Source organism: Myotis nattereri (assembly GCF_964212035.1).
Source record: "Myotis nattereri genome assembly, chromosome: 6".
In the NCBI taxonomy this organism is placed as follows: domain Eukaryota; kingdom Metazoa; phylum Chordata; class Mammalia; order Chiroptera; family Vespertilionidae; genus Myotis; species Myotis nattereri.
Genome location: NC_138081.1, coordinates 3,441,838 through 3,455,420, shown reverse-complemented (window position 1 = coordinate 3,455,420; position 13,583 = coordinate 3,441,838). Strand labels below are relative to the sequence as shown.

Below are 13,583 nucleotides of genomic sequence, written 5' to 3'. Positions count from 1 at the left end.
CGCTCCCGAGCAGGCCGGGCGTGTGGAGGGAGCAGCCCGTTTACCCGGGGATGGCGGAAAGGGCAGAGACGGAAGTGGGGCGGGCGGGCGGTGGGCACGGGCGCTGGACGGGAGGTCAGGGCAGGTTAGGGGAGAGGATGGGGACTGCTGTGTAGGTGTCGGAGGCGGCCAATCTCTGCGAATAAAGCCATGGCGGAAAAGGGGACAGAAGAATCGCGGAGAGGCTAAGACTGAAATGAAAGAATGCACACGAAGGCTGGCGGGAACTAACACACGTAAGCAGCAGCGGCAGGGAAAGGTGAGGGCCAGGTTTCGGGGCCGTGTCCAGAGCAGGGCGAAGGGGTGTCGGGGGGCAGATGGGGCCGGGAATGAAAACGGAGGGGAGACGGGAACGGGAGCGGAGCCGCGGGAGCAGAGCCGGGCTGCAGAGCGGGAGCGACTCGACGCCAAGAGGGGCGTCACGGCGGGGGCCCCAGCGCCGGGCGATGGCACGGGAAGGGGACTCTCCAACAGGACGCCGGGCGTGGCCCACCCCGGAGCGGCGGCGAAGGGGACCGAGAGGGGAGAGAGCCGCACGGCGGAGGGTGGGGAGTTACCGGTCCAGGAGAGGGGGTCGCCCCATTAAGTCAAGAAGGCGGGTGGTAGGGGCAGGCTATAGCCCTGAGCGAGGGGCTGGCAGTGCTGGTCCCAAGGAGGTGGTATCGGAGGGGGAGGGGCAAGGCAGGTCCCGGCTGTAGGAGGACAAAATGGCGGCGGCTAATGGCAGCTTGTCCTCCCCCTCCCCCAGGCCCGCCACCGCCGCCGCTGCCACTGCCCCCACCGCTCCCGCGCTGGAAAAGGGCGTCAGCACTCAGCTCGCCCAGACTCACCTGGCCGGGTGCGCGGGGATCCGGGACCGGAGCCCAGGGGCTCCCCGGGGTGGGATGGCGGTGGGGCGGGGGCGGATGGCGGCGGATGGCGCCGGGTACGGCTCCTCCCGTCTCCCTCGCTCCCTCCGCGGCAGGGCTCCGACTAACGGCCCATCCGGGCAACCGCCGCCCCCGGGAGCGCCCCCCCCCCACTCCCGCCTCCTTCCGCGCCTAGACACGCCTCTTAATTTGCATAAGGGGCGGGGCGCGTTCTACTCTATCCCTCATTACTTCCAGGGCTGCTCTTATTAAAAAAAAAAAAAGGCGGGGCGTGAGGAGCAGGCGTAAGTTATTTGCATAAAAAGGAGGGACTTACAGGCGCTTGGACACCGATTGGCTGAAGAGGCGGACCTGCGTCGGCCGTTGAGACGTGGGGCGGGGAGGTGGCCCCAGCGGTTGGGGCTCAGAATTTGCAAGGGGGGAGGAAGAGGCGGTGCGTGCGTCGTGTGTTCGTGGAAAGATGGGAGCGGAGAGACGTAGGGACGCAGACCGTGGAAGGAAAAGATGCAAGCCCGTCGTGCTTCCAGCAGAGGAGAGGAGCGGGAGGACGGGCGGAAGGGATCAGCTGCTGAGGGCGGAGCCTACGTAACCAGGGAAGAGTTTCAACTCACGCGTTCTTTCGCGAGACGTGAAAGAGTCAGAGGGGCGGGGCCTTTCATTTATTAAATCATGTAACGCAAATGAGATGGGTAGACAGGCCAATCGAAGGGTCCTGGGGAGTGTATCAGCTGCCTGGCGCCTCACGGGCAATCTTTAGGTAGTTCCGTTTATTTGTATAAGATATGCAAATCATTTGAACAAAGATAGGCTAGGAATGACCTATTCATCAAAATATTGGCAACCAGTGACAAGACGGACATTTAGTTTTATAACCTTCAATTTTCAAGATGTTTGTATATCTGATATTGTTGGTAATTTGCTTTCTCTTCACAATGGGTTTCATTCTACAAAATGCAATGCTTTTCCCTCCTTTGTATCCTTTTACTGTTCTATTTATTACTGTGTACCAATCAGACCTACTACCCCTTCACCAAATCATTCTACAACTATGTTTTGAAGGCGCCAGAGATATGTACAGAATATTTTAGAACCAGGGGAATAAAATCAGACCTTGCCTGGGGGACGGGAGGGGGGGGGGCGGTTCTGAAATGCTTCTAGAAAAACGTGACACTTACTAAGAGATGCGAAGAAATAAGATTTAGCCAGGTTTGAGAAATAAGACTGGCCAGGGTGCACATCTCAGGCCCAGTGAACTGGTGAGTGGAGACATGGTTTGGGGACCTGTGCCTAAGCTGGTGTGGCTAAATTAAGGGACTACCATTATGGAAAATGAGAGCAGAAAAATTAGCAAGAATCGGATAAGAATACTATCTTGAGGCTCATTAAGATAGCTGAGATGACTTAAGTCCTCAAACTTTCTTAGTGATTATCCTGTCCCCTCTCCCTTGTCAGCTACAACAGTAAAATTTCTTGGAAGAGCCATTCATACTCACTCTCCAATTTCTCTCCTCTCATTCTTCTTCCCCCCCCCCCCCCCCCCAGAGGAAGTGAGAGGGAGAGAGAGAGATAGAAACATCAATGATGAGAGAGAATCATTGATTGGCTGCCTCCTGCACAGCCCTACACTGGGGGTGGAGCCTGCAACTGAGGCACATGCCCTGACCTCCTGGCCACTGAGCCATGCCAGCTGGCTCCCCTCATTCTTTCTTAAACCCACTCCAGTCTAGTATTCACTCCTAACCTTTACCCAAACTGGGTGTCAAAGACAATAGTCTCATGGTTTGAAATAGCATTTATGTGCTGATGACTCCCAAATGTATATCTTCACCGACTTGTATACACAACTATGTACTTGACATCTCCTCTCTTGGGTATCTAATAGTTCATTTCAAATTCAGTGTGTTCAAAACTGAACATTTGATCTTTAGACCCTCAAAACTGCTCTATGCACAGCCTTCACCATCTCAACTGATGGCAATTTTAAAACTCCAATAAAATAAAAAACCTTGGACTCCTCATCAATTCTGTTTATCTCACTCCCCACTTTCAATCAGACAGGAAATCTTATCCTGAGAAAATATCCAGAATTCAACCTCTTCACTTCCACTTCTTTAAAAAAAAAAAAAAAGTATTTTTATTGATTTTTTTACAGAGAGGAAGGGAGAGGGATAGAGAGTTAGAAACATCCATGAGAGAGAAACATCCATCAGCTGCCTCCTGCACACCCCCTACTGGGGATGTGCCCACAACCAATGTACATGCCCTTGACTGGAATCAAACCTGGGACTCTTCAGTCCACAGGCAGACACTCTAGCCACTGAGCCAAACTGGTCAGGGCTCCACTTCTTTAACTTTGATCTGAACCATCCTCATCTCTCACCTGCGTTACAGCAACAGCCTCTTAACTGGTCTGAGTCTACACCTGCTCCTACAGTTTATTGTATTTTCTACACTGCAGCCTTTTTTCAAAGGAGGCCTCAAAGGACTCCTTTGCTCAAAGCTGTCTCTGTTTTTCTCAGAATAAGGGCTAAAGTTTTTACAGTGAGTTATGAGACCCTAGATGAGTTGGCCTCTTTTATGTCTCTGATTTTATTACTCTCTCTTTTTTTTTTATTTTAAATATATTTTATTGATTTTTTACAGAGAGGAAGGGAGAGAGATAGAGAGTTAGAAACATCGAACAGCTGCCTCCTGCACACCCCCTACTGGAGATGTGCCCACAACCAAGGTACATGCCCTTGACCGGAATCGAACCTGGGACCTTTCAGTCCGCAGGCCGACGCTCTATCCACTGAGCCAAACCGGTTATGGCTACTCTCTCTTTTTTAAAAAATATATATTCTTACTGATTTCAGAGAGGAAGGGAGCGGGAGAGAGAAAAATATCAATGATGAGAATCATTGATTGGCTGCCTCCTGCACGCCCCCTACTGGGGATCAAGCCCACAACCTAGGCATGTGCCCCTGACCGAATCAAACCCAGGACCCTTCAGTCCACAGGCCGTCACTCTATCCGCTGAGCCAAGCCGGCCAGGGCTGGTTTTTATTACTCTCTTCGCTTACACAGGCATGTCTCCCCTCTGCCCTTCTGCTCCTTTCCCTCTGCCCAATCGGTCTCTGAGCCTTCCCTAAGGCCAGCTACTATCCTGACTTCTAACAACATATATTAGTTTTACCTGTTTTTGTTCTTTATAAAAATGGAATTGTACAGTAAGGGCTCTTTTTTGTTGTTTTTAATCTTCACTGGAGAATTATTTTTTCCCTTGATTTTTAGAGAGAGTGGAAGGGAAGGAGAGGGAGAGAGAAACATCAATGTGAGAGACACATTGATTGGTGGCCTCCCGCACACGCCCCGACCAGGGCCAGGATCAAACTTTCAACCCAGATACATGCCCTTGATGGGGAATTGAACGTGAGACCCTTCAATGTGCCAGCGACGCTCTGACAACTGAGAACACTGGCCAGGACTAGTGAGGGCTCTTAGTGTCTGTCTTCTTCTCAACATATTGATGAATTTCACCCATGTTGTTGCATGTAATTATAGTTTGTTCATCCCTATTGTTGTATAATAATAGTCTATTGTGTGAATATAAACCAATTTGCTTATCCTGAATGAACAAATTATTTAAGATTCCCAGATATTTTTTTCTTTAAAAAACACACACAAACACCAACATTTTTATTGATTTCAGAGAAGAAAGGAGAGGGAGGGAGAGATAGAAACATCAATGATAAGAGAGACTCATTGATCGGCTGCCTCCTGCATGTCCCTTACTGGGGATAGAGGATGGAGCCCACAGCCCAGGCACGTGCCCTGACCGAGAATCAAACCGTGATTTCCTGGCTCATAGGTCGACACTCAACCACTGAGCCACGCCAGCCGGGCTCTTTGTTTTTGGTGTCACCAGTGTTGTTGTGAAGATTAAGTGAATTAATACACAGAAAGCATTTTTATTTTTTTTTAGAAACAAAAGCCAACTTCATTTGGTCATTTCTTGTATTGGAAGTACTCCTCGATGACATTGTATGCCTGAGACTGTTTGCCATAGTCCTAGAAAAAGGCCATATGGGCCCAGCTGGCGTGGCTCAGTGGTTGAGGATCGACCTGTGAACCAGGAGGTCATGGTTCTATTCCAGGTGAGGGCACATGCCTGCTTGCAGGCTCGACCCCCAGTGTGAGGTGTTCAGGAGGCAGCTGATCAATGATTCTATCTCATCATTGATGTTTCTATCTCTCTCTCCCTCTCCCTTCCTCTCTGAAATCAATAAAAATATCTTTAAAAATTTTTTCTTATAAGTCATTCTCAGGGATCTTGTTGACTTCAATGTCTTTAAGTCTTGTAATACGGCCTTACTATTGCCAGCTTTGTATAAGTTTCTGCAGAACATGTTCACCTACGCAGACTCATTGGCTGGCTTCAGAAAGCAGTAGCATGGTATCCAGTATATAGTGATGTTAGGGTTTTTGACTGTGACTTGGGCTGTGAAAGCATTCACAACTAAAGGAAGAGATAGATGCAGCGAGAAAGTTTTATTATTTTTACTCTCCCCAAAGGGAAAGGGCCTGGTGCACGCTAACCAATACAAGGGCCAAGAACAAAAGGCTGCTCCCCTTTAAAGCCTTGGCTGCTGTTGCTAGGTGATGAGGAAGGGAGGGGGGCTTCAGGGCTGGAGTTGAGCATACATGAGGGGTTGTGTTTGAAAAGTCTGTTTGTTTTTTAGTCTGGGCAGATGTCCGAGGGAGGTGTTTTTATCAGCATCTTCACCCAAATCTGTATGTAAAACATGCAAAGAATAAAAGTTATGGGAGAGATCAACCAAAGGACTTGTCTGCATACATATAAGCATAACCAATGGACACAGACACCAGGGGGGTGAGGGCATGAGCGGGGGTGGGGGGTGGGGGTGGAGGGGCAATGGGGGGATAAGGATACATATGTAATACCTTAATCAATAAAGAAAAAAAAGTGAAAGTTATGAAGAGTTCAAAGGAGGCTTTGTTTGAAGAGGAGGGGAGAAGGGAACTTCCTGCTAATTATCCCTGATTTGTAAAAAACAGCAGCGAGGAGGGGTATGTATGCAAGAACGTAGCCCTGAGAGTAGCTTAGCTTGTCGTGCAGTTTGAACAGAGGGGCTGTTTGAATCAGAGGAGCTTCTCATAAGTTGTGGAAGGCCACAGCAAAGAGAAAGGGAGGCCTTTTTTTCTTGTTTTCACACTCACAGGTAGGTGCTTAATAGAGGCTAGCTACTGATTTTGTTATATTCAGATACTTTATTCACTCATGATCTCATCCTCATCTGAAGTGCTGGGAAGTCACTGCAGCATTCTTCAGGATGCCAGCCTGGCTTCCCCATTGTGAGGGCCAGCACGGGTGGCCTCAGGGGCCCAGTGTGTCCTCAGCACAGGAAGCAAGCTGGGCAATTGGGTTATTGTAGGGAGTCAGGGAAGCTGAAATAGTGGCTAGTGACTTGGGGTTGTTGGTCAGCTCATCTGGACCCCCTGGAGGAAAGGTTCAGGGATAGTCTCACTGCGCCATTCGGCTTCTACCTTCCCAGGGGGTTGGCTGTCTAACCCTTTCTGCCGTCCAGGGACCCTGTATCCCTAGCATCTGCCCTCAGCGTCCTCCGAAGCCAAGCCCCTTCCCCCTTCATTAGATAGCTTCAGTTTTATAGCTTGTCCCCAAATGAACCTCAAAGACTCATTTAAGACTTAAATTGTCAGGGCTTATAGTGTTGTGAATCCTTTACTTCATTCAATTTCACCAGTCCTTTCATCCATCTATCTGTCCATCCATCCATTCAGTTTGTTGTTGTTAATCCTCACCTGAGGACATTTTTCCTTTGATTTTTAGGGAGTGTGGAAGAGAGGGAAAGACAGAGAGAAACATCAATTGGTTGCATCCTGCACGTACCACAATCAGGGAGGAACCTGCAACCAAGGTACGTGCCCTTGACCAGAAACAAACCTGGGACCTTTTGGTCCACAGGCCGATGCTCTATCCACTGAGCCAAACTGTCTAGGGCCATCCACTCAATTTTAAACATTATTGAGGGCTAATGATATGTCAGGCACTGCAGGGTGGATCATGTTTATCTTTCTTTTCAGGTGAAAGACTCGGAGAGGCTGAGTGATTTGTTAAGGTCATAAAGCTTATAGTGATGGAGAATGCTGGTTCAAGATAATCCTTGCTCTTCACGATAGGCCTGGGTGCCTGCCTGCCTTCCTTCCTTCCTTCCCTCCTTCCTTCCTTCCTTCCTTTTCTTCCTTCTCTCTCTTTCTTTCTTTCCCCTTCCTTCCCTCCTTCCCTCCTTCCTTCCTTCCTTCTCTCCTTCCTTCCATCCTTCCTTCCCTCCCTCCCTCCCTCCCTCCCTCCTTCCTTCCTTCTTTCCTTCCCTCCCTCCCTCCCTCCCTCCCTCCCTCCCTCCCTCCCTCCTTCCTTCCTTCCTTCCTTCCTTCCTTCCTTCCTTCCTTCCTTCCTTCCTTTTCTTCCTTCTCTCTCTCTTTCTTTCCCCTTCCTTCCTTCCTTCCTTCCTTCCTTCCTTCCTTCCTTCCTTCCTTCCTTCCTTCCTGTCTGTACCTGTCTTTTCATACCCCCTAACTTCCTTGAGGTCAAGGCTATCTTATACATCTGGAATCCCCCTTGCATACACAACCATTTGCTGTAACCCTGGCCGGTTGAGTGTCATCCCATGCACTAAAAGGTTTCAGGTTGCCGAAGCCGGTTTGGCTCAGTGGATAGAGCGTCGGCCTGCGGACTGAAGGGTCCCAGGTTCGATTCTGGTCAAGGGCATGTACCTGGGTTTCGGGCACATCCCCAGTGGGAGATGTGCAGGAGGCAGCTGATTGATGTTTCTCTCTCATCGATGTTTCTAACTCTCTATCCCTCTCCCTTCCTCTCTGTAAAAAATCAATAAAATATATTAAAAAAAAAAAAAAAAAGGTTTCAGGTTCAATCCCGGTCTGGGTGCCTAGGAGAGGCAACTGATTGATGTTTCTTTCTCACATCGATGTTTCTGTCTCTCTCTAAAAAATAATTAAAAATCAATAAACGTATCCTTTGGTGAGGATTAAAACAAAACAAAACAAAAAACTATCTGCTGTAGTAGTTACATTGCTCACCTCAGCAAATCCTTGCTGCCCATCCCTCAAAGATGCTTCACTTCTTTCCAACCCCGGGAAAAATCCCCAAACAGAGACCATATGACTTCATCTAGAGAAGGAGGAGAATTTATTTTAGTTCGACTCTGGCTCACAATTTTGTCTTCTTTTTTTGTGTTGGAGTCATTAGAAGCCCCTTTAATCCCACCACAAATCAGGGCAACTCAGAGATAGCTTTCTTGGCTGGAGGACATGTTGGCTTCTCCTGCTCCCTTGCTTTCTCTTCGTACATCAGGATCCTGGTTGAGATGGGGAGAAACATAGGGGTCAGGGAACAATCCTCTCAGGAGAATAAATCTGAGGCAGCTATGAAAGTCCAGAAGAAGATGAGGGTTTCGAGGTGGGAGGAGGAAGAAGGACGGGGGTGGGAGTGCTGGGGGCTGTGGGACCAGAACCATGGATGGGGACAAGGCCTTGGAAGGGTTCCTCAAAGGACAGAAGGAGTGGGTGCTGAGTGTGTGTAAGGGGAGCCTAGGGACTGGAGCAGGGTGGGGAGGGAACCTGTCAGGACAGGGCGGCTGGAACTGGACCGAGGGCCACCCTGGCTCTGCCCCCCCCCCCCCCCAGTCCCTCACATTTTGAGGATGGCAGATCTCTTGCCCAACATCATCCTGAGGAAGTCGGAGTAGTCGAAAGTCTCCCCAGAGCCCTGGGAAACCTCCTTGATTAATTTCTTTAGCTCCAGGTGAGTCTTGGGTACCCCAAGTTTCTCCAACATTCGCTTCAGGGACATGATATCTGGAGATAAAGGATGGGGGTGAGAAGAGGGGATTTCTTCTCTCTCTCCTGTGCCGCCACATTCCCAGTCCCTTCGTCTAATCCTGGTAGCTGGACTCTTTCCCAAACCATCTTATCCCCATCCAGTGGAGCACAGTAGGAGAGACCTCTCCCTGGGTCAGCACACCCCCAATCCCCCTTTTCTCACCGATATCTCCGTTTCCATTCAGGTCAAACTCCATGTATTTCTCTGGGTGAGGGGAGAAAGCAGACGTAAGCTCTGGCTGGAAGGGCAGGGGCAGGGCAGAGCACTGAGAAGGGGGCTGCTACCAGTGCTAGGTAGGGGAGGCGTGGGAGAAGGGGGGCAGGCAGAGGAAGCAGGGGTTGGGTTGAAGTGCCCTGTTAAGGCATCCTGAACTGAGAGGGGCTGCTGCGAGGGGCTGACCAGGGAAGGGATGTGACCAGGGAAGGGGCAATGGAGGCAGTCTTCCTTCTTCCAACCACACAGTACTGCGTCTGCTCTCCCCCCTCTGTTTCTGGGGAACTCCTACCCCCTCGCCTCCCACCCACCCCTACAGTTTTCCCCTCACTCTTGAAAGCTTCCAATTTGGAGAGCAGATCCTCATCACTGTTGTATTTGGGGTCATCCAGGAATTGCTGTGGGAAAAGCCAGAGCCAGGGTAGGCCCTCTGTCCGGGCCCCTTCCCCCAGCCCCAGTCCCAGCCCTTCCCCCTTAGTTCCCCCTTTTACCTTATTGATTTCATCCAGTCTCTCTTCCTGCTGGGCCTTCAGCAGCCCAAAGGCCTTTCCTCCTGAGGGGGCACAAAAGTTAATGTACCCGCGCCACGGCCCACCAGCCCCAGGCATCGCAGTCGTGCCGTCTTAGGCCAGTAACTGCCCTGCTGGCCCCTTGGCCCACGTCTGTCACTCTTGCTCACGTTAAAAAAATATTTTTGTAAAAATTGATTTCAGAGGGGAAAGAAGAGGGAGAGATAGAAACATCAATGATGAGAGAGAATCATTGATTGGCTGCCTCCTTCCCCCTCCCCCTTCCCTCCTCCCCTTTCCCGTTCCCCTCCTCAATGAGGATCAAGCCCCCAACCCAGGCATGTGCCCTGACTGGAATCGAACCGTGACCTCCTGGTTCATAGTCGACGCTCAGCCACTGAGCCACGCCAGCAGGGCGCTCCTGCTCACTTTTGAGGCTTCTGCCTATCCCAGCTGCCTACCCTGTAAATCCCGGGCTTGGTTCATGGCTCAGCAGATGCTGGTGGAGACAGACAAGCTGGCTGTGTCTCTGATGGCTCTCCTCTCCCACAGCCTCCTGGGAGGCTGCCCCCCAAAAACTTCCCCTTTCTCTCATTTCCTCCTCCTCTAGTTCCAGGCCTCACTTCCTCATCAGCTTGTGCTGACACTAGTGAAACATGGGGTTCGGGGTATAGATTGCTTTTCATGGGTTCCTGTCTGATGAAGATGAAGAATAAATTTGTGGCCTAACAGATTTCTTCAATAAAAATGTAGAAGCTTGAGAAAACCAAGATGGCGGCATAGGTAAACACCGGAGATTGCTGCCTTGCACAACCACTTCAAGAATACAACTAAAAGATGGAATGGACATCATCCAGAACCACAGGAAGGCTGGCTGAGTGGAAATTCTACAACTAGAAGGAAAGAGAAAAGCATACTGAGGCTCAGAGGAGGTGCTGTGCGGAAGTAAATACAAAAGTGCGGAGGTGCATGTGGAGAGGGCTGGCGGCTGAGGGCGCGGTTGTCGTTTTCAATCGGGAGGGAGTCTCAGGCTCTGAGCTCCAGTTCCGGGTGAGTCTCTGGGGACCCAGACTCATATGGGAGAAACGGGACTGTCTGGCATCGGTCGGAACTCGAGGGCAGCTTTCTCTTGGAGGCACTCTCGGTGATTGCCAGGACCTCTGAAGGCAGGACTGAGAGCAGCCATATTGCTTGCTCCGCCCGCCCTGTTGATCCCCTGAGACCCTGCCCCGTCCAAGCCATGCACAGAGGCTTTTGCATATGAAAGGCCCGGCCCTTTGTAATCTGAAAATAACTTAACAAACTGCAGCTGCCTCAAGGCCCCAGGGCAACTTGCATTGCTTTACAGCTGGCTTCTGCTGGGTAGCCTCAGGAAAAGGCTAGATTAGCACCTCCTTAGTTCCAAGAGCCAGTATACCCAGTGATTAGAGTGGGACCATCCAGATTACAACTCCTCAGATCTATAAAGGACACCCTCAGGGGGCAGACTCAGTGGGCACCAAAGCCCCACTGAAGCAAGTCTTGCCCCAGAAGGGTGTCTCCAGCACAGAAGTTCTCCCACAGTAGACACAGTTGCTTCTCACAGCCAATTGGCCTGGAGGTCAAGTCCTCCCAGTTTTTCCTACAACAATCAAGGCTTAACTACAACAAGACTGTGCACAAAGCCCACAAAGGGGGTGCACTAAGAGTGTCTACCTCAGGTAATTGGGACACTTAGCACAGAAAGCCACTCTATCGACACAGCAAAGCATAAAAAATGCCGAGACAAAGAAACAGGACACAAATGACAGAAATGGAGGAAAGCAAACTACTGGATATAGAGTTCAAAACCACACTTTTTAGGTTTTTCAAGAATTTTCTAGAAACTGCCGATAAATGTAGTGAGATCCTCAAGAAATCTAGTGAGATCCTGGACGTTCTGATAAAGGACCAACTAGAAATTAAGCATACACTGACTGAAATAAAGAATATTATACAGACTCCCAACAGCAGACCAGAGGATCGCAAGGATCAAGTCAAAGATTTGAAATACGAAGAAGCAAAAAACACCCAACCAGAAAAGCAAAATGAAAAAAGAATCCAAAAATACGAAGATAGTGTAAGGAGCCTCTGTGAAAGCTTCAAGCGTAACAACATCCGAATTATGGGGGTGCCAGAAGAAGAGAGAGAGCAAGATATTGAAAACCTATTTGAAGAAATAATGACAAAAAACTTCCCCTACCTGGTGAAAGAAATAGACTTACAAGTCCAGGAAGCGCAGAAAACCCCAAACAAAAGGAATCCAAAGAGGACCACACCAAGACACATCATAATTTAAATGCCAAGAGCAGAAGACAAAGAGAGAATCTTAAAAGCAGCAAGAGAAAGAAACTCAGTTACCTACAAGGGAGTACCCATACGAATGTCAGCTGATTCTCAACAGAAACTTTGCAGGCCAGAAGCGAGTGTCAAGAAATACTCAAAGTGATGAATGCCAAGAACCTACAACCAAGACTACTTTATCCAGCAAAGCTATCATTCAGAATTGAAGGTCAGATAAAGAGCTTCACAGATAAGGAAAAGCTAAAGGAGTTCATCACCACCAAACCAGTATTACATGAAATGCTGAAAGGTATCCTTTAAGAAGAGGAAGAAAAAGAAGAAGGTAAAGATACAAATTATGAACAACAAATACACATCTATCAACAAGTGAATCTAAAAATCAAGTGAATAAATAATCTGATGAACAGAATGAACTGTTGATTATAATAGAATCAGGGACATAAAAAGGGAATGGACTGACTATTCTTGGGGGGGTGGGGAAAGGGGTGTGGGGGATGCGGGAAGAGATTGGACAATAATCGTGCACCTATGGATGAGGACAGTGGGTGGGGAGTGAAGGCGGAGGGTGGGGTGGGAACTGAGTGGAGGGGAGTTATGGTGGGAAAAAAGAGGAACAAATGTAATAATCTGAACAATAAAGATTTAATTAAAAAAATTATAAAAAAATGGCAAAAAAAATGTAGAAGCTTATTGGAAGCATATATAACAGCAGTTCTCAACCTGTGGGTCGCCAACCTGTAGGTCATGACCCCTTTGGGGGTCAAATGACCCTTTCACAGGGGTAGCCTAAGACCATCGGAATACACATATATAATTACATATTGTTTTTGTGATTAATCACTATGATTTAATTATGTTCAATTTGTAACAATGAAAATACATCCTGCATATCAGATATTTACATTGATTCATAACAGTAGCAAAATTACAGTTATGAAGTAGCAACGTCCTATGTTCATAGCAGCACAATTCACCATAGCTAAGGTCTGGAAACAGCCTAAGTGCCCATCAGTAGATGAATGGATTAGAAAACTGTGGTACATCTACACGATGGAATACTATGCTGCTCTAAAATGAAGGAACTCTTACCATTTGCAACGTCATGGATGGAACTGGAGAGCATTATGCTAAGTGAAATAAGCCAGTCAATGAAGGAAAAATACCACATGATCTCACTCATTCATGGATAATAGAGACCATTATAAACTTTTGAACAATAATAGATACAGAGGCAGAGCTGCCTCAAACAGATTGTCAAACTGCAGCGGGAAGGCCGGGGAGGGTTGGGGGGCAGGAGGTAGGGGGGTAAGAGATCAACTAAAGGACTTGTATGCATGCATATAAGCATAACCAGTGGACATAAGACATTGGGGGATAGGGGAGGCTAGGGGACTGTCTAGGGCGGGGGGATAAAATGGACACATATGTAATACCCTTTGTAATACTTTAAGCAATAAATTAAAAAAATAAAATAAAATAAAAAAAATAAAAAACAGTTTAGTGAAAAAAAAAAAAAAAGTAGCAACGAAAATAATTTTATGGTTGTGGGTCACCACAACATGAGGAACTGTATTAAAGGGTCGCGGCATTAGGAAGGTTGAGAACCACTAATATATAAACTCCATCTGGGCAGAGGTGTCCCCAAAGGAGACCCCCTGAGGAGGGGCCCCCAAATGGGAAAAGCCTGCTCTCTGTCTAATGGGAAAAATA

At 48.5% G+C, this 13,583-nt stretch overlaps 1 protein-coding gene and 1 long non-coding RNA gene across 2 annotated transcripts in view; one reads left to right on the top strand and one right to left on the bottom strand.

The window, feature by feature from the left end:
- Window positions 1-117: 117 nt before the first annotated feature.
- Window positions 118-13,583, top strand: part of LOC308520999 — a 29,961-nt gene continuing 16,495 nt past the window's right edge. The window contains exon 1 of the long non-coding RNA XR_013996124.1: window positions 118-298. This is a non-coding gene — a long non-coding RNA (uncharacterized lncRNA). The remainder of the gene's footprint in view (window positions 299-13,583) is intronic.
- On the bottom strand, window positions 8,122-10,116 carry AIF1 (allograft inflammatory factor 1). Its single transcript, XM_081094893.1, has 6 exons — window positions 10,013-10,116; window positions 9,534-9,595; window positions 9,374-9,440; window positions 8,992-9,033; window positions 8,642-8,804; window positions 8,122-8,305 (listed from the first exon to the last, which is right to left on the bottom strand). Exons 1-6 carry the CDS (start codon window positions 10,035-10,037, stop codon window positions 8,221-8,223), a joined length of 444 nt encoding a protein of 147 aa, XP_080951019.1. The 5' UTR covers window positions 10,038-10,116; the 3' UTR covers window positions 8,122-8,220.

Excerpts from the sequence above, each read along its gene's own strand:
- AIF1 (XM_081094893.1), bottom strand. The coding sequence starts at position 10,037 with ATGAACCAAGCCCGGGATTTACAGG. Across the intron at positions 9,441-9,533 it reads GACTGGATGAAATCAATAAG|CAATTCCTGGATGACCCCAA; the intron begins GTAAAAGGGGGA and ends CTTTTCCCACAG. Across the intron at positions 9,034-9,373 it reads CAAATTGGAAGCTTTCAAGA|AGAAATACATGGAGTTTGAC; the intron begins GTGAGGGGAAAA and ends CCCCTCACCCAG.